General features: G+C 39.4%; 1 protein-coding gene across 1 annotated transcript in view; it reads right to left on the reverse strand.

Annotated features, from left to right (window-relative positions):
- Nucleotides 1–908: 908 nt before the first annotated feature.
- The window catches only part of LOC105428364 (homeobox protein Nkx-2.4), a 33,994-nt gene continuing 13,134 nt past the window's right edge, over nucleotides 909–21,768 (reverse strand). The window contains exons 3-4 of the mRNA XM_011640647.3: nucleotides 15,403–15,489; nucleotides 909–4,065 (exon numbers count right to left, since the gene is read on the reverse strand). Coding sequence (XP_011638949.2) covers nucleotides 3,718–4,065; nucleotides 15,403–15,489 — 435 coding nt within the window. The 3' untranslated portion in view covers nucleotides 909–3,717. The remainder of the gene's footprint in view (nucleotides 4,066–15,402; nucleotides 15,490–21,768) is intronic.

A 21,768-nucleotide genomic window follows, 5' to 3' on the forward strand; every position in this document is an offset into this window, starting at 1 on the left:
ACTCTCTCCCCTTGGAAAATATCCAATAACGACCGACTGACTCTGCTCATCGTCGGCGGCCCCGCTCGGCTTCGCTCCGCTTCACGTTTGGCATTAAACCTTTACCTATCCGTCGAGGAGATCGGCTTACCTTAATAATTGTAGGTACACGTCGCGCTTCATGGGGGTTACAACATTACAAGACCAAGGCGGCCGTGCCCTCGATCTCGTCCGGATTCGTAGGGGGTGCGCCCCTCGCGCAGGGGTGTTACCATGGCGTCTATCCAGGCTGACGCTGAAAAGCGTTGTCAAGGCGAAGTGATCGAAAATCGCGAGAGATGTAATGAAACATTCTTAGCAGCACGTATTTTGATTGGAGAATGGCACTCCTCGCCCAGGTGAGAGTGCTCGTAAGGGAGCCAAAGCTGACTCGATAAGTTCTAAGGGCGTTCTAAGGGCGTACGCTTAACGACACGCTAATCACTACACAAATAGATGAATGATTTTTCATAAGATAATTAATAAATTAATTATTAAAATAAAGGCGAAAGATAATAGCGTGAGAAAATGTCTGGACAAACTTAAGGTTTAAACTCAATTCGATTCTAAAGATCTGCAAAAAGATATAAAACAATAGTGTAAAATAAGGTTCTGCGCATAATGGAGAAAATATTAGGAATAGGAATAAATATTAAACATAGCGTAATGCATAAATGAACAAATATAGTTATAATCTTAAACTTACTTGTGTCATTATGTTTAATTTTTATTCCTAATTCTTATTTTTTTATGTCCAAAATGTAATATTTATTCCTGTTCCTAATATTTCCTTCATTGTGCGCAGAGCCTAAATAAATTTATAAACTTTTGCAATATTGCTAATCGACTCGCTAAGTACTCATGTTACGAATTATAAAGAACAAGACTCGTTGGTGTTTGAATAAGTATCGTTTTATTAATATCTCTCTTATTATTTACAAAACTTTATAATAATCTCTAGCTGATTTTCTCACCATGACACACTACTCACTATCGTCAATCCTATACTTTTTTTTTTTTTGTTCTGCATAATCGTTATACTGTAATGCTCGATAATGCTCTGTTCTCTAAATCGTTTATGTATAATGAACGTCGTCGCCCGATTTAGAAATTCGTTGTCGACATGCGCGCGACACACTTCTGTCTCTTTTCGCACAACGTCGCTTATAACAAATGTGTATTTACAATATAAGTATCATTTACAATTGAACGTGCGAAGTCGTAAACTTGTTCTAAGATCCTCACTCGCGACGCGAACGCGCGGAACATTTATCGAATTTTAAAAACGCCTCGACCCGTTTCTCGCATTCGCTCGCGTCTCTTTCATCATCTCACTTCGTTTTCTTTCTGCAGAAAAGGAAAACTTCTCTCTCTCTCTCTCTCTCTCTCTCTCTCTCTCTCTCTCTCTCTCTCTCTCTCTCTCTCTCTCTCTCTCTCTCTCTCTCTCTCGCTCTCGCGCGAATGAGAAATCGCGTTACAAGAAGTCCGTACAGGTAAAATCATTTTGATGAATCGCATGACATTTGCGAGTCTTAAAAGAAATTTTACCATTAATTTAACTTTATGATATCTGTCGCGTTAATATAACTAAATTATGCTTGAGATTGGATGGAGTTTGGATGGAAAATGAAGAAATTCGTATTGCAAGTGTCCAGATTGGTGAGGTTCTCACAGCATAACTGATAAAAACGTCATATATATCACACAGACGAAATAATACGCGTGACGTAGCAATATATATATGTATACATACATACATATATATATATATGCATACATATATTGTATTTGTACGCGACAATACAACAAAATCTCTGGCGTAAATACACTGGACGCGCGGAACAGGGATTCGTCCAACATTTGACAAACGTACGCATTGTCTGGAAGCGACTTTTCCGAGCGACAATGTCGCTCGCGAGCGTGTCTCGGATGTCGCGCTGTCGGTGAAATCGAGTCACAATCACGCGGCGCGGTGTACTATTTCGTAATTCGAATCGACGGGTTTCCAATCCATCGAGTGGACACCGGGGCAACGATAATTCGCGAGCGAACAATCCGTTTCGCCGTTCCATTGTATCCGGCGCCCGTGTTTTGTTTCCGGCGCCGCGCCGCTTTACAATGTCGTTTATTTCGCGCAGCGAGCGTACCTCCGCAAATCACCGAAAATTCGGATATACGAGCCCCCCGTTCTGCAAAAGCCGTTTTTTTTTTTTCGCCGTGCCGAAGCATTTTTTTTTTTTTGCGCGCGAAAAAAATAGGCGTCCTACGAAAAATAGGCGCGTACTTTAACGACGGCATTGACATTAATAAAAATCATTTTACTCTTGAAGATCGTGTAAATTTTAATAAGTTTTGGATTACATTCGTTATTAGGACGTACAACATCGGATATCGAAATATTTAAAAAGAGTAAGTTGAATAGATTATTCGGTCGAGAAAAATGGACAAATTAACCAAAACAATTATAAGCAAAGAAATTGTAAATTTTACCTTTTTAATTTTTGACAAAACATATGGATTTAAATAGAACAGATCTAAAAATATGACTTTTGCATTTACGTTGAACGACTATTTACCTCTCCAATCTGGTTCTAGCTAATTGTTACTAGAGTTTGTCTCTTTATCATTTTCTTCTTTTCATAAGAAAATTATAAAAGCATGCGTTTATCTTAAATCAACGAATAATCTGGTTTTAAACACAAATCTGCGAACGAAATAATATATTTTCCGAATGGCATTCTCTACTATATTATTTCGTTCGCAGATTTGTGTTTAAAACATGATTCACTTCGGCGTGACGGATAAAATAAAATTAAAAACACGTTTTAAGATTTCCAAGCGGTTTCCCTTTGAGAAGAATTAAGATCTAATCTTCCTCGATTGATTTTCCTGTTCAGAGTACATGGATCACATCGCGAACCTCGCTTTTCATTGATCTGCAGAAAGATTTACCTCTCTTCTCGCGAAGCGTAAAACGGCTCGCTATGCGAAGCTGAGGCTTCGTTCGATCCGGACGAACACTCACGATCGATCTATCGCGATGACAGATGTAAAATCACGGTTGCTATAGTGATGCACGACGATCCGGATTCGAGTGTTCTCATCTACTAATATCACCATCGTTTGTCCCATTTTCATCCACGAGCGCATACTCACTGACCATAGGCGGTTGCTAATTATCATTCTAATGGTCCCTACAGTCATTGAGCATATACCCGTCAATTTTCCGATTGTTGTAACATCACGTTCTCCTCGGTCGGCTGACGTGTTACAAGTGACCACACGTATACACCCGACGGAAGGAGAGAAAAAGAAAAGACCGACTACGTCCCTTCGGTAGCCCTTTGGGGCCCCCACAGCGTCTTTAAAGCGGACATCTAAAGAGAAAAGAGAGTGCGATCTCGATCTCTCGAGTCGGCCATCCATGATGACGGATGAGCCGCACCCGGGTGACGAGCGACGGTGACGGAGGCTCGGGTTCATCCCGGCCGCCGTCGTCCGCTTCCGCGCCGCGCACGGCTCGCGAAATTCGATTCGCGAGATCGCGGATCCCCGCGTATTCCCTCCCGTTTTCCCTCCCTCCCCCTAAGGACTGTCATCGGGTATGGCGTACCAGGCAGCTGGATCCGCGGCGAGGGCCCATGGGCCCGCGACGGAGGGATTGGCGTAGGCCGCGGCCCCCGCCGCGGATGGCGCGCACTACCAGGCTCGACCCTGCAGGGGTAGATACGCGCCGCACTGCGGCTGCTGTTGCTGCTGCATGCCCTGCTGCGCGCCGGACCGCGTGTACGAGCAGTGCTGCAGGCTCTGGCTCGAGCTCATCACGTGGCTGACGCCGGCGACGACCGAGTGATGGGACACCGAGGAGGTCGCCGCGTGATGGGTGCCATGGGGACTCGAGGCCGCCGTCATGTGCGGCGCCGGGCTCGCCAGGGCCGCGCTGGGCCCGCCACGGCTACCCTCGTTCCCGCCGCCCCCGCCGCTCCCGCACGGCTTCCCGTCCTTCACCAGCACCGGCACCGCCACCCGCCGTGGTGAACTTGCACTCTGGAAACAGACGTATTTCATTGCATCTTGATACCCGTATACAGGAGACGAAAGTTGCGTCAGGAAAGAATAGTTTTGCTAAACTATCTAGAAATTTGATGCAGATGCAGATCTGAAAATAAATTTGTCGGGTCTTCAAAATTATTATGTACGACGACTTCATATTAGTGCTAAAAGATCCAAAAATCTTGCAGCATTATTGTCATGTTTAAGCGTTCTACATAATAATTTTGATTAATTTAACAAAATTATTTTCAGATTGATAACTGGCTAGATTTTTAGATTTGCCAGCAAATTGTTCTCTGGATGTAGTATAATAAATATTTAATATTACATTTATGTGGGCTACAAATTTCGATCGCGTGTCTATATCATGAAAATATGCTTTTTTGCAGATTTACTTAACAAAAGTGTTCTTTCATGTATATATTAAATATTTTTATTTTTTCAATTATATTCAATATTGTATCTTTTTAAAAAATCTCTCGCATCTTAGATCGATTAATCGTAAATTCGATTCGCATCGTATCAGATTGAAATTGCCGCTACTTTCAGTTAGAACGTTACGGACGAGAATACGAATCAAACCGGACGACATCGCGAACAATTTAATTGCAGATATAATCATAATCCAATCCTCATTTATGGGTCATACGTAACATAAAATTAGCTTTTGTTCATCAATGATTTATTAGAAGATATATTTCATGAAGTATTAGATCGAAATCTCTCAGACAAGGCAACAGTCGCACTTTCGGCTATTGCAGATTCCGCGGATATTAATTTTCATTTTGAACTCATACGTTTACGACACCATGCAAACATTAATGTTATCTTGAACATATATATAATAATATGTATTATTTCGATATTCAAGATAAGAAAAGTGCACGAAATGCGCTAAGAGCAACAGGTGCAGAGTATCAGTATCGCCAATGTTAGCGTGTGAAATTAGTCGCGTGAAGTTAGACGGATTTATCCGACGGGTTCCTTCCGCCATTAAAATTTCATTCGTTCCGTTAATTCTATAAGAATATTGATATCCGCAGATATCATGCAGATATCATAGCTTCGTGCGATCGTAGGCTCGGGTTTATATCCAAGCTGTCATAGCTTCGTGCGATCGTACATCCGAGCTTACATTCGAGATGTGACAAAACACACGTTGAATCATTAGTCGGAAGTGTTGTGAAATGAGTCGTGAATCGTACACGGAAAGAATTTTATTAGTAAATTTAAAAATTTGACAAATGCAAATGATTTTGAATCATCATCAAAATTATTATGTAGAACATTTAAACATGAGAATAATATTGTCAAAATTTTTGATCTTTTATCAACCAATTTGAACATCATAATAATTTACATAATAATTTTGAAGGCTTAATAAAATTATTTTCAGATCTATATTTGGCCACATACAAAACTATTTTTCTGTGGGCATATCAATAAGCAGCGCGCGATCGTAATTAATTCAGCTTTTATGAGCGCCATGTTGTTCAAGTGCGACGGAGAAGAAAGGGTAGGTTGAAACCGAAAGGCATTGGGCAAGAGCGAGACAATTTTAGAATAAATAATTTATTTTTTTTATTTATTCGTTAAATGTCAATGTTAATTATCCATCTGCAATCACGTTCTGCATATCATTTTGTATCGTAATAACATAAAATGCATATTTAGTAATTTTGATTGTCCTAAGCTACTTCAGATATTTAACATGATACATTCGATATGATATTTTATATACATTTATAACGCATTTAACATGTTTAAAAATTAAAATCGGAATTTGTTCTTTATTTGCTTGTTACTTGCGACATTAATTGTTTGTCTGCGATCATGAGGCATGTCCCATGAATTGTAATAATTTTGCACCGTAATAATGTAAAATATATATTTTGATTATTTAAAACATTTAACGGATAATTAAAACATTTAACGAGATACATTCTCTATAATATTTTATATGTATTTACGATGCTTTTAACGTATTTTAAACTCAGAATCACGGCACAAAATTATTATTTATATAAGAAAAAAAAATCTCGTAAAAAAAGATTTTATTTGTTCGATTATACTTATTATAAAGGAAAACATTTTTTCGAAAAATATATGTAATTATCTTAAAATATCTATTTAAAAGACAATAAAATATATTTATCCCGCGATATAACCGCTTTAATTTGGATAAATTCACAAATTATTATAAACAATTTCCATTGCCCGTCGTGCCCACGAATCATGCCTCACTTCAATTTGAGATAATGAATCTGTAAAAAAAAAAAAAAAAAAAAAGGAAAGAAAAAACCTATCTCGTAGATCCACGTCTCGAAATGTATATTTACAATTATTCGGTTGGAGGTCTTTTTAAGCAAACGTGTATACTCGTGCGCGCCGCGCGGCTACCGATCGTTTCTCCTGGATTATCGAAACGCCAAAGTTCCTTAGTACAAGTGTACGCACTTTGAGCGCGCGCGCACGCACGCACACACGCACGCACGCACGCACACACGTACCGTGCAATTTCCCGGCTCGACGGATGCTGCGTGAACAAACGCCGGGCATACGTGGGCCGGCAAGGACTTGAGCTAAGCGCTCCTGTGTTCCGAGCAAACATGCGCAGCGCGGTAGGCCCCGGTAAGACACTTAACCCGCACGATATCCCGCGATCAGCATTCACACAGCTAGACGAAGTGCAGGATGGACTCTCTCGTTACGAATAAACAGTACCGGCTACCGTAGACTCGGCCCGTCGGCCGTGCCGCATCGTAAAATCTCCCCGATCTAGAAATTTTTACGCAGATGCGAGAACTAGAACTCTATATATATATATATATATATATATATTTTTTTTTTATTTTATATCACGGAAAAGTTTTATTGAAGTTTTATCTAAAAAAAATTGGCCCGATATAGTTGTGAAAATAATTTTGTGGAACTTTATAATTTTCAATGCTGATTGCTGGAATATCAAAAATTACTATTATCATGCTTAAATATCTTAGTTTGGTGGATTCAAATTTGTGGCAAAATTTTTAGATACTTTAACAAAATCATCCTTTTCATTCCTTTTCTTTTATTTGTATTGCCAAAGATAACGTAAAATTGCGCATTGAGTTATAAATGCAAATTAGCAATCAATTCGAACATTCCATATATAATTATTTTGATGCACCTAACAAAATTACTTTTGGGTTTGTATTTGATCAAATTTTAAATTCAGCAAAACTATTATTTTTTTCTTTCGCGTTTATATACATTTATGAGATATGTATTTGATAATTCTTAGATGAATTAATAATCTTCTCCTTAACTCAATTAATGCTTCGATCGACTTACTTCACTGCTGCTCCGAACGAGAAGATTTTGCAAACGTTTGCAAGGAGTGGAATATTCCGAATTTTTCCGTCAACTCAACTAGGAATTCAAGAGCACGTCCGTTAATTCGAGGGAGATCACGTTTTCTATTCGCACAAGAGATCCGTGGGCGTAGAGACAGCCCTGTTTTCTGTACGTCAACCCCACGAACCTCACGGCATACCAAACAGAAGCCGGAGCAAGCAGACCGAATACCTGCCAGAACGACCACTCAGCTGTATCAACATTCGGTACACGACATTCCTCTTCGATCTCTTTGCCAGTGAGACTTTAATAATACGATCGCGCTGAAAAATAACGTCCTTCGTTCGCCTGACGTTCGTGATTTCTCAGTAATCAGTGTCATCTGAGCGAGATTTTTTTCGTATTTCATTTATCCAATCATCCCATTACATCATTCGCCTATACTCAGATCGATCTTGTAGGACTTTATATGCCCCCGCGACATGTAATCTTAACTCTCTCTCTCTCTCTCTCTCTCTCTCTCTCTCTCTCTCTCTCTCTCTCTCTCTCTCTCTCTCTCTCTCTCTCTCTCTCTCTCTCTCTCTCTGTTATCGGAAAACATCCTCGTTATTCGGGATAACAGAATATAATTATAACTTCTCATTTTATTTTATTTTTTTTTTTATAACAGAAAGAGAGCTTCAGAATTTATGTTATTTCCACGTATATTTCCGCGCGATTCCAAATCCGCTGTGATGAATACGTGTGTAGGGTATAAAAAAAAAAAAAAAAAAAAAAAAAAAAAAAAAAAAAAGGGAACCGAGAGAGAGAAATAGTAAACGGGGACCAATGGAATGCGACGAAAAGGTTTATGCGGGCAATGAATTTTTTTTGTCGCGCGAGCAGATACTTTTATGCAAATCCGGCTAGTGTCGAGTGCCCGGGAGGTATACGACCGATTTGATTCGAGTGGCCGGTACGAACTTACGTTTCGCGTTGCCGTTTGCGAGGGCATAAGTGCAGGCATGCCGTGCACTTCAAGCTGACAAAGTGACGATTACGCTAAACGCATGACGGTCCGCGCGCGCGTCACGCGTCACGCCACTTTAGCCACTTTAACGCGCGTTAAACGATTTCCGGCGAAAATGCCTGCGTTGTTGGGAGCCGAGTAGTATACCTTTACGAAGGCCAGGCCAGGCGTAGATTGCGTCGCCGGATCCGGATGCGGCTCGATCGGCCGGACCGATCTCGACGAGATCGATTTTACGCGGCGGGAACGCACGGGAAAAGAAAATTCGTCTTGAACTGAGAGAGATATTTTCACGTGCGAACGGAAATATTATAATCTCCTTAAAAATTTAGCCTTGATTTGATTGATGAAACTTGTGTTTTATTGATGCAAGTGTTATTTTTGCTCAGCTCGAAATTAAAATTTGCTATATGAAGACTGTAATATTCTTGATTAGGTAATGAAAATATTTATATATGTGCATCAATACAAGTCATTCAATCAAATCAGGATTAAAATCTTTTTAAGGGAATTGTAATATTCTTGCTTACATATGAGATTACATGTAGCCTTGATTTAAGACTAACTTTTTTTTTCTGTGCGGCAGAATTGTTTTTTCCGTACCGCTCAGTTATCTTCTCGTTGAATTTTTGTCGACAGATGGATAGAAATGATCAATCGTTTCGATAGTTTCTGGACACCAGTTGCATGAAAGTAACAGAAGAGACACGTGTAAGAATAATAATAACTATCATCGTCGATGATTCAACAAATATGTTAACGATTAACAAACTGTGCAAATAGAGCGGAACTGGTCTTCTTGAATGCAACGTGTGAATGCAATTACGCGCGCGATGACGTAACGATCGTTATTAGATTTAAAAAGCAAGCAGCGCGTTTGTGAGACTCATTGAATTCCATTCGTCGCGGAAACGAGAGGTCCCGATGGAAATCTTTTAATGTCTCCCCTTTGTTCGGCGGAAGACCGCCGGGAAGAAAAAGGCGGCTTTCTAGTTAATTACATCGCCTTCCTCTCCCCCTCCCCACCCCTTCCTCCCTCGCGATACATTTCATCTGCACATTCGTCAGAAACGAATGTTCGAATCTTTAATTCCGATCTGTCGAACGTTTATAACTTGTGAGAAAGAACAAATGTACGAGAAACGCTAAAGCTCTCTCCAGTGAAAAGCATCTTGAACGGATAGCGTACTTTTGTCATCGAATCTTCGAGAACGGAAATTTAGATAGCGGAGAGCGTTACTGTGAAACTGAAAGTTAAGCAGCAGGTAATCTCGATTTACAGCCAGGTGCTGCGCGTGACTGTACTCATGGCAAGATGGCGACTGGTCCTCGAGAGCCTGTTTCGGTGCTCCCCTGCAGAATCTCACCCCCCCCCCTCTCTTTCTCTCTCTTTCTTTCCTTTCTACTTTCCTTGTTTTCCTCTCGCTCGCTTTTATCTTTCGGTCTCTCTCTTTCCTCTTTCGGTCTGCGTTCTCCTTCCCTCTGCATTTTTCCCTCTTTACTCTTCTTTTCCCCTCGTTCGCTCGTTTCGCTCGCGCCGATACTTGAATTTTTTTACCTCCATGAAGGGGGAAATGGAATAAAATGAAAAAAAGGGGGAAAAATCTGAACGTCGGAGACTACACCAGCACGTAGCCGGAGAAGTTGTTCCTTCCCGTTGACGTCGTCTTCACGACCTTCCTTTCGTACGCGACTATCAAATTTTGTATTCTAAACATCATATTCTGTACTCTCTTAACATTCGATAGACTTGTTGCCATTAAATCATTTTGAAAAATTGTACCTGCATTTTTATATTAATTGAGGTCTAAAACTGTACATCTCAATGCTTTATTTACTATTGTGTAATACGTCACTTATTTTTTACCGTATGTTTAATCTCTTACTCAAACATACAAGAGTTTTGTAAAAATCAAATTGATCAGCATAAAGCAAAACGAGAGAATTGATGAACTCACTAATCATACATCGAAAAAACAGTTTTGCTGAGGTATTTAAAAATTTAGCCAAAAATTATTATGCAGAATGCATAATGATAATATTGTCAAATTTTTTAATATTTTAATAACTTATTTGAACGTTCTACATAATTATTTTGATGACTTAACAAAGTTATTTTCATATCTGATATCAAATTTTTAGATACTTCTATAAAACTGTTATTTCCCTGTTCTTTCTTTATATATAGTCTTAAAATAAACAAATTTATCAAAAGTGACGTTGATCATCAGTTTGACATTTGAAAGATTCGTACATAATGCAGTCGATGCAATAAGTGCTGCATTGAAATTGACAAATATCAATTAGAGTAAATCAATTTTCAGAACGAAAACGTTATGAAAATTACGTGTTACAAACACACATATTCGCAAATTCTGATTTGAGAAACATAATCAAGACGATATCACAAGTGACAAGATTACAAGTAAAAATCACCGCTCTCTCTCGCGATTATATCTTTTGAATGCATCAGAGAAACTGAGAAACGTTAATTCCCAATTTGCGACGGTCGGCCAATCCTCCGAATCGCCGAATGATACGCGGCGAAATAAAATGGCTATAATCGCGTTATTGATGGTAACAAACGCGGATGGCAGAAGAGAGGGTAATGAAAACGTGTCCACGGAAGCACGACGAGCTAACGAGTAAATTATAGGGCGGCCGGTGGCGCGGCTGCCGGGCGGAAGAATCGCTCGCTTGCCCTCGCAGATCGGCCCATCAGATAACTTTCAACGCCATTAATGCTATACGGCTGTTTACGAGGCATCGCGACGCAACGGTGAGTCCATTGTACTTGGGAGGGACAACCCTGATTTCGATGGCGAGCGATGGTCCCCGCCGATACCCATCGATACTTTCGCGGTGAGCACCATTCGAAGTCGTTTAAATCGAACTTCGATACACACGCGGAGAATAGTTTTGTCGGCAAGTCTAAAAACTTGGCCAGATACAGATCTGAAAGTAACTTTGTTTGGCCTATCGAAAAAATTATCATGTGGAACACTTAAATATGATAATAAAAACTGCACAAACATTTTTGATTTTTTAGCAGTTAATTTGAACATCATAACGTGATAACTTTGAAGACTCAACAAAACCAATTTGAATGTTGTAACATAATTTTGATGGCTTAACAAAATTATTTCTAGATCTGGCCAAATTTTTAAATTTGCTAAAACAAAATTGTTCTTTCCGTGTCACATTCTTGTGTCGACGTCAAGAATTTTTAGATGAGGTAAAAGAGAAACGGGATATTTTCTGCTGTAACACGGAAAGAATGATTTCGCTGAAGTATTTAAAGAATTTGGTCAGATACAATGAAAATAATTGTGTTAGGTCATCAGAATTATTAGGTCTGTTTTTTCTAACTAAACTAAAATGAAATAGATATATTTAAAATTTGATGAAAGTGAGATAGAAATTGAGAAATGAGAGAAAATTTTAGTGCAGTCCAGTGCAGTGATGAAAAACAAAATTATGTGAGGTGCTTAAGTATGATGATAATAATACTATAAAATTTTTTTATATTCAATCAATTTGAACGTTCTACATAATTATTTTCAGAACTTTATCCGGTATAAATTTTTAAATGCAAAATTATTCTTTCCTTATGGGGATAAATTATCTTGTCTCGGACAATTAAACTTTCTTCAGTGATATTTTATCACTGAAAAAAGTTTAATTGTCCGAGACAAGATAATTTACTACGAATAAATACTACGAATAAATTCACTCTTAGATTAGAATTTTTCGTTTCGTGAAACAATTTTGCTGTGACATCGAACGATCAGTTTTACACTGCTGAGATTTTATCGCATTTACATCGAATGCACAGCGACGGTTTCCCTAGACAGCAAAACTCTTCTTCTCCGAAACACATTTCTGAATAATCGATAAACACGTAAAGCTCATCGGTGTTAACACCACGGGCGAAAAAAATTGCGCGTGTCATTTAGGAATGCGTTTCGATCTCACGTTCCGTAAACTATGTGAATACTTTCATCGAATTTCAATGAGCAACAGAGAAGTTGTACGCATATTGTCCCCCGATGTGTAAAAGTGTACGTAATCCGCTTATACCGTCGCACTGCATCTGTGACACTTGTCCGCGATATTTCGCGAAAATATCATCTGCCAAAGCGATAACGAAGTTGGTGAGTTTCATTTCGGCACGCGAATGTACGAATGCGTCAGGCCTAACGCGAATTTAATCGTCTCTCTTCTCATCTGAAAAAAAAATACCGTCTCTATTTTTTACTCAGGTCTTTGCGACTCGATCTAATTCTTACGCGAATTTAATTATTTCTCCTCTCGTCTGGAAAAATACCGCCTTTATTTCTTTATCTCAGATCTTTGTCACATATAATCGAGTCACAAAGATAAATCGATATTAATTAATTCCTTTCATAAAAATCGCATTACAAAGAATTTTTTCTCCCATTTTTTTTTTTATCCAACGATAACGTTTTCTTTTTCAATTTTCGCAGTTATATTAAATATAGTATTATTTATAAGTTCGGTTCTTTTACATAAATAAAACAGTGTTATCCATTTGATCGCTTACGTCATAACGATCTACGTAAACATATTTCTCGAATGAGATATAAATGAGATATAAATGAAGTATAAAAATTCCATATTACAAGTTTCTCCCAAGTTTGAAGACAAAAAGACAAAGATACAGAAATCCGAATTTAACCGACTTTCTTTTCATCTCGATCATTCTGAACTCATGAATCTCTCACTGCATGAATACGCACTCGCAAATATAACAAGAAATATTTATATATTACAGAGAGTTGGGCAGTTTTGCAATTGGTAATTAGTTTTTCGTGAAAATAAATACATTGGACAGCTTAAAAAATTTCTCCTGCACCAACCCGTTAACGTTTAATCCTTCAAGTATTATAATTTTCAGCTTTCAGATTTTGTGAAATTTATCTATAGAAATAAGCGAAAATATATTCATACACTGAGAAAAATGTTTGATTGAATTAATGATTGAAGTTCCGGTTGAAAATGGACAAATCAGAATTTTCTGCTTAAATCTACTAAAATTTTAGTTGAGGTGACCGGAATTCTGATTGATGTAATCAGAACTTTCTGGTTTGTCCATCTTCAACCAGACATTTTTCTCAATGTATACACGAGAATATACGTTTCGAGAATGTCACGTTTAGGCAAATCGCGTAACCGCATGGTTACGGATTCGAAGCAATCCGTCGCGTCAACGTGAACTTTCGTGACGATGCATACGTAACATTCTAATATATTCAAAAGAATCCGCGTGTATCACGACGATCAACTCTGACATCTCTTTTGAATAATATCCCTTGGGAGTAGAGGGGGGACGCGGGGCGGGAGCGCTTCGTATTCGGTTATATGAATATCCGGTAAAAGATCCAAGAGACACGGCACGTTTCGAAGTAGCAGCCACGATATCTCGGCGATCTCGACGTCTGTTGCTATTAGAAATACTCGCGATATACTTGAGCGTATTCGAGTACTCAGCTGCTATCGACGATAAAGTATCGATTATTTTAATACAGCGACGCAAGTACCGAGTACTCTTACTCCGTACGCTCTCGTGTATACGAATGTATCGCTTATTTCAGTAGGTAAACTCTAGAAAATCTGAAGGCTGGAAATTACGCTTGAAAGATTAAACGAAAACATTAATAGGAGTGCAGGAGAAATTTTTTTACCCGTCCGTGTATTTATTTTCACGAAAAACTAACTGCTAATTGCAAAACTGCCTAACTCTCTATAACATATAAATATTATATTTAGCTACGTAAAATATATATTTTCATAAAAATTACTGTTACAAAAGTATTATTAAAATCAGTACAGAAATGATTTTTTCTTAATACAAAAGAATTTTTGTGGTAACAAAAAACGACGAAATTTTTCAAGAAAAATTTTCCAAACATATTTCAGAGTATTCAATATCACAGAAGAAAGTGGAAAATGTGGTTAGATTTTTCCTAAACAATTGATACGTTTTAGGTTTTATTTTATTAACCTGGTATTATAAATTTAATAATATAATTTCAAAATTGTTTTAGTATTTTCGAAGGTAGTACACTCACAAAGTGTATTTCACTTGTACGCCTCCGGCTTGATCAACACTTCGACGTCCCACGCATTTTTAACTTGGATTATAACGAATATTGAATTTCATCGGACGCGCAAATTCGCTATTTTACTCGATTCTGTAATCTCGCACTATATTTTTGAGCCACGTGAAACGCGACGGGCGCGTGATTACGTGCTCAACGCGAGCAATTTTATCGTTCTGTCGACGACGCACGGCGCGATATCCCTCGGAAATCCCAAATGACATAACAAAATAAATGCAAAATCGCTTCGAGCGGTCGAGTGGCACTCTCGAAACGAAATATGATGCGGATGCGAGGATTTATGCGGCTTCCGCGATATTTCTCATTTAAAGCCATTTCATTTCGGATTGGTCGACACTAACGTGACGCGACATTTTGAGTCGAGTACGGACTGTCATTGTTTTAAAATCGCTGAAACGATCCGAAGACGCGATGGCATCTCGATGCCGAATGCACAAACTCTAGTTTGACACCCGATTTGCGTCACGAAAATTTTGGTGTGATTTGTTCCAGTCGAAATAGCCCAAACATTACTAAATATTACTTGACAGATATATTTTATTATTTGCCATTGTACTATATAACAATACATAGCGCATTACTTTTTAACAATTCAATATTTTAGTCTTTTAGAAATTAATGTCTTATTCTACATAATTTCGTGACAATAAATAGACTTGGAAATTACATAAATTGTGCAACATACATATAACCATTTAACGAGTATTATAAAATAAATAGCGTTTATTAGATATAATAAAAGTCATCAAAATGGTGCGCTTTTGTAAAATTCGTGATATTATATTCGACGAACGTGTCACTTTCGAAATGGTTTACACAAGACTTCGACATTTGTGTAATTACCTGATTCTGGGCGTTTTGCTCGGCCATGGCCTTTTCCTTTGCTTGCCTCTTGCATTTGTACCGATGATTTTGGAACCATATTTTCACCTGCAAAACACACATAAAACACACACAGTTAAATCTTTATCAAACTATAATATTAATATCATAATCTAGACTTTTACTTTTTAAATATCATATCGGGATTTCAGAAATTTTTCGAATTCTTCGAAATTATGCACTTTTAATAAAAAAAACGGGGAGGATTAGCAATGTATGGTAATATCTTAATGAAGAACTTTCAAAGCAGAAATTCTCATTGAAAAGATCAGATTTGATAAGTTCAACAAGGATTCAATACACATTATAAAAATAGAAGAAAAAAACAGAAATTTTATATGTGCGGTCTAATAATGTATAGTAAGGAAGAAACAGACGCGATTCTTGGAACATGCATCTCTACGAACAGCTTTCTTTAAAGCAAAACGTAAAATTGACCGCGTTGAATCGCTCTTATGTTGGAATAAAACGGTACGACATATCTCATACGCGAACTATCGCCAGGTAGGCCCTCGAATGTTTTTTCAGAGACGGAGGCACGAGCCTTTGTCAGACGCACTCTGAATCGGTCTCTAGCTATTTCCTATCCGACGCACTAAGTCCGTAATCCATAGTTAGAGAATCGTGTTATTTCTTCGAGGGGAATTTAACGCCTCGCTCATTTTATGCGGATACTCGATGCCGAAGAGGAAAATAATATGAGGTTTACATCTCCGGAAGAATTACTAAATCGATTCTACAATGTGAATTTTAGCTGAAAATCAGGCAGTGAAAACAATGGAATTGTAATATTTGTCCCTTGCGAGGAACAACGATGTAATCAATGTTTAGAAAGTTATTTCAAAATATTGTTCCAAAAGGAATAAAACAACAAAATTAACATTCAATGTTAATAAAATTAATATTTTCTTATTCAAAATATTGGAAAAAGAATAAAACTTACACGGAGAGAACAGTTTTGCTAGCAAATCGAAAAATTTGACCAAATATAGATCTGAAAATAACTTTGTTGGACTATCAACATTATCACATAGGACGCTTAAAAATAATAAGACTGATAAAAATTTGTATCTAGTTAGCAACCAGTTTGAACGTCATACGTAATTTTGAAGGCCCAATGATATTATTTTCAGGTGTAGAATTAAAATTTTTAGATTTGGCAATAAAACTGTTATTTCCATGTAATAAATTATTTATGAGTGTTAATAAATATGACGTGTTAGTTGATATGCATTTCGTTGACGATCAGGATTCATTAAAAAATTAAATCGTCCAGTAAGACACGTCTCACTATTCTAGACGATAAATACGGATGCGATTAAGCCGCCTCTGTGAACCGTTCATAATACATATCGCAGGGATTATAACGCGCACTTCTGTCATAAGCAGATGTCGATCTCGATTCTGTCCAGGCGGCTGCACAACTTCCACGATCGCTTAGCTCAATTGCCGTAAAAGCAGTCTGGAGCGACCCTAATCGCACGCGATTGCTCCTACTGAAAACTCAAAAACTACTGCGCTACGTTCCTTTCTTTTTCACTTCTTCCGAATAGACTAGGCAAAAAATTCATCGGCTTACTCGTGTTATGTCAACCGAGGTACACAAAATCCTCCTTTAAATTGCGAATTTGTTGGTCAATTTTAAGTCGATCATCCTTTAAAAGTGTCATCATTTATTTTATTTCTAACATTATATGATGTATTTATGAATAAGCCTCTAATTAAAAATTAAGTGAATAAGAAATATGTGAACAAGAAATATCATTTTTATATATATATATATATATATCTTCCCTCTGAAGCTTAATTTTTAATAAGTTTATATTTAAACGATAATATAAAGCAAAAGCATGACGACAAATTTACAACAATTATCGAATTTAATTAAATTTGAGAATTTTGCTGGTCGTTCGAATTCTCCTTGCAGGCACCAGAACTCAGAAACTGTTGGGCTTCTGAAATTCAATTTCGCGATTTTTGTCAGGTGTGTCAGGATCTTTCGTCAGTGTAGGGTGTAAACTCAAGCGACACCGCGTGCCGCTTTGCAATAGCTGATTTTTATCGTCCCGGTCTGTAGAGCGCATATGTTACCGCGTGTAACCTCGTCGAGTGGCTGTTGTACGCCGCTCCAACCTCGTTCCTCCAACCTTCGAAGCTTCGATATAACCCCCATTATATGTCGGAGTTGCGTGCGTCGGGAATGCAACGAAAGCACTTTAAGGGGTCCGTCCAGCCGACCGCGTCTCGAGGACTCGCCACCGTCTGTCTAATTCTTCGAATATTAGCGGGATCGGCCACCCTCGGAAATTCCTTTTACCCCTCTCGGATGTCGCCTCGGGCATGACCAGAATACCGGTGGTTGTCCCGCGGGTGGTGTACGACTCGGAGAAAACGACCGCCTTTCGCCATTATTCCATTTTTTGTCTTCCAATTCACGTTGCCTTGTATGTCGTTAGATTTAATTTTACAATATGATTACGCATTCTGTTATTGACAATACCACGGAATTTTAAAATAATAAGAATTGAAATTGAAGTTTCATAAGTTTCAAAACTTTGTTGCCCGAAAAAATCGAATTGAATAAATAGAAATATCATCCCTCCTTGTTGACTCATATAATATTCATGAATTTGTGTCATAAATCTATAAGTCTCAATCATAATTGAATAAAAATATAGTGATCCGTTAAACGGATTAGAAAACAATTCTTGATATATCAAGAATGATTCCAATTATTGACGAACCTTAATTACTTCTTCAAGTAGAATGTTTTATTCAATTTTTAAATTAATCCTTGACCCCGGATCCTGAAAATGCAGATCGCGCGCAATTAAACGCGATATTTGCTTGCACGGGACGATTTTTCAGAATGGCTCATCATTAAAGCGAGCCGTGCAAGGTCTTAATCTTAAGGAGCATTATCGCGAAAGAAAGTAATACGCGCAGCCCTCGTCGCTGTTTGTTGCGTGAATTTTTTACGTACGGCTTTATGGTACGGCCGGTTTTGCGTAGGGGTGAGAGACCTTATCTAAAAGCCACGAAGAGGGCACTAGACGGAGGGAAGTACCTCTTTCGCTGCTCCCGTTCGTTAATTCCTTTCCTACCGATAATCCACTCGAAGCTCGTCGAGTTTTCGGCCACGTACGCCGACTTCGAGAGATCTACAAACACGCCGTTTACTTCTGCGCGAGCTTACGTAGGATGTATGACGGAATTGTGTGACGTGGATCTTCTAGATCCGCGCGGGATCTCCCCCGCGTCGCCCCTTCCTCCCCCTTAAAAATCGATCCCTACGCGATTTCTTTTTTTTCTTCCATTTCTAACGTGTCCTACTTTTGTTCCCGAAACGAAGGGTTTGAAGGCTCGTTAGAGAATGACTCGGCGAACGATGTCGAGCGGGTCAACCGCGTGGCGGCTGAAGGAAGCGACTTCGCTGAAATCGGTGCCACGAAGGATCGAATTTTAGACGGGCTCGAGACCGACGGCATCTGCTCGTGACTTCGATTATCTCGGTATATCTCGGGCTCTTCGCCAGAGAGAGCGGAACTCGCGCGAGTAAATCCAGAGGCTGCGCTTCGTGAAAGATTCGACGATGAAAACGGGACGAGCGGACGCGCAGCGAATTGTTATTCCAAGGGAACTGCCGTCCGTCAGTTCGTTTGTCCATCGCTCCCGCCGCGATGCGGTGTGTAAACAGGGAAAGTTAAACAAGATAGGGATATATAACTGGTGTGTACGTAAGAACACGGTGCGCAGGCATGAAATTCAAGGCTAACACAATTCGACCTCGAACGACAGGCGTTTCTGATGTGTGAATTTTGTCCATCGAGTCCCAACGCGCATCTTGCCGCATCGCGAAGAGTCCCCGTGATATCAACCTTATTTTAAAACATGTCTCGCGGATCACTTCGTCTTTTTTTTTTTAAGTAAGAGAGATATTCCCTTTCATGTTTCATGCTTGTTTTTATTCGGTCAATATATTTGCTAGCGATAAATGAGAAGAAATAAGACGTACGAAATCTTCGATTTGTTAACGGAAAATAATAATTTTTCATCGTTCTGAATATTTCTATTCTTTTTTTTTTTTTTTTTTTAACTGCGAGAAAATTAAGTCACAAAATAGCACAAAATGTCTACTATCCTCAGGTATGTGAAACGTCAGTCTATATTTATCTTTGAGGGGCGCGCCGGCCTCTTGCGAAAGGGCCACAGGGGTCCGGCAAAACTTTATTTGTTAGCTTCCGATTAACTTGCAGTTTACTTTCGGGCAGGTAAATGAAACGCTTGGCGGCTGTGCGGCCGTATGGAAGGCGGACGAATGTCTCTTCAGACGCCGGCAGATTATAAAGATACCTGTCAACACGTCCTTTCAAACTAATTGGTGGAAATAAATCTATGTAATCCGTTTTAGATCTCACAGATTCTCCTCATCAATGAGACCACCGCGGAGAGATTACGTCGCTTTATTCGCTTAATTCTCTCGCCATCAATCGTGTATTAGTCATCGACATACATACATAATTGTTTCCGAAATACGAGTTTTTCGATAAAAAAATTTATTATATCGCAGAAAAGTCAACAAAATTGATTCGGTTCAGTGATACATTTTATATAATAATCTCGTGGAATTTTTTACTCGACTTTGGAAACCGTTTAAAATATTATCGTTGTTGACGGGGGGGGGGAGGGGCAAAAATACCAAATCGATACCAAACGCACGAATCCCAGAACCTGAGACGAAACAGCCTGCGTGAGTCTCCAATTATGCAAAATTTCAAAGTGTTATTTTTGAACTGTTAAAAAAAGCATAAAGCAGATCCTCGTATCTCCTTACACGTGTAGGACAAATGTACGAGAGGGTCAAATGTAATTCGAGCTTCTTTTCCCTCGTTTCACTCTACGAGTCGGAGCCCACTCGGCACCATCTCTCTCTCCCTCCCCCCCCCTCCCTTCCTCTCCCTCCCTCCTTCTCTCTTCCCTCTCCCTCTTTCTCACTCTCACTCGCTCATTGTAACTCCTCTCTCCTGTCCAGGTAACGCGTGTCGCCGTTTGACATTAGTTGGCCCATTAAATGCCGATAAATCTGAGGGGGTGGCACGCGAAGTCAAAGAGGGAGGGGGGATTATATCGCGCGCGTGTGTGCTACGAGCACGTTCGACACGCGTTCGGGAGGCATCGAGTATCTGTTAGCTTCTGCTCGACAGAGTCGAGATCGTAGGTAGGCAGGCGACCACAGGACGAGAACAGCGGTACAGGCGGGGAAGAGGCAGGGGAGGAGGAGGTGGAGGAGGAGATGGAGGCGGATAGAGTGGACGATTGATCAAGTTAGCGTAACGTCATTACGTCGCGAGTACATCGGGGGTTGACGTAAAACGACGCAGGCCACCGCCTGCCCCCTCGCTAGGTACAACAGCCTCCTCCGGGCAATTTGACTCGACACCAACGACTTCGCCCTGGATTATCCGGTTGGTGGCTTTACACAGCCTCGAGCGGGTGGGTGATTCTCTCGATTGGGGTTCGTTAGGATGTGGCACGAACGAGCGGTGCACGTCTGCACACACATTTTTCTTTTAGGCGAACCGCGACCGCTACGAAACATGATTCTACGGCGCGAATCCGAGGAAAAATCACGGAGAAACGGGAAAAGGAAAGGGAGGAATAAAATATCCTGTCCTAAATAAATTAAGTGAATAAAAAAATAATATTTTATCGAAGTATAAGGATACTTATTTGTGTGCTGCACAGAATGCACAGAATGCATAGAATTTTCATCGAAAATAAAGCGACTCGAATAACCGACCGCGTTATTGAAGTAGAAATATCTGTTTAATGAGAACGCTATTGTGCGTCGATAATACGACTCGTACGAGACTCGTAGGGTCGTTTCGGGTTTTAGTAGAGGATTAACGACGAGAGTGCGAATGTCTGCGTGTAAAGAGCTCGCCGCCGCACGATGATGAACCTGCGAATACCGGGATCAACTAATGTCAAATTATGATTAGGGCTGTTAATTGTCCCGTGTTGACCCTGCTGAGTGGTAGCCCGAGGACAAACACGAATCCGCCTCCCTTTTGTTGTTTTAACTCAATGCCGTCGGCCGGAGATGACTTACCGATTACCCAGCGTGATGTCTGAAAACCAGGGGTCTTCCAGCCCCCAAAGAGAAATGACTTTTTGGTTACCGCAGAGCGATGCATGAAGTAATTTCGTGCGTTCAAAAAAATCGCAACGACAGTGATTTTTGTTCTACTTTATCTTATCCACTTCCATTTTCTGTTTTACGAGTAAAATGACCAATTTCACTTAGGAGTTCACATATATCTAAAT

Source organism: Pogonomyrmex barbatus, unplaced genomic scaffold (genome assembly GCF_055798465.1).
Source record: "Pogonomyrmex barbatus isolate J1 unplaced genomic scaffold, ASM5579846v1 scaffold14, whole genome shotgun sequence".
NCBI lineage: Eukaryota > Metazoa > Arthropoda > Insecta > Hymenoptera > Formicidae > Pogonomyrmex > Pogonomyrmex barbatus.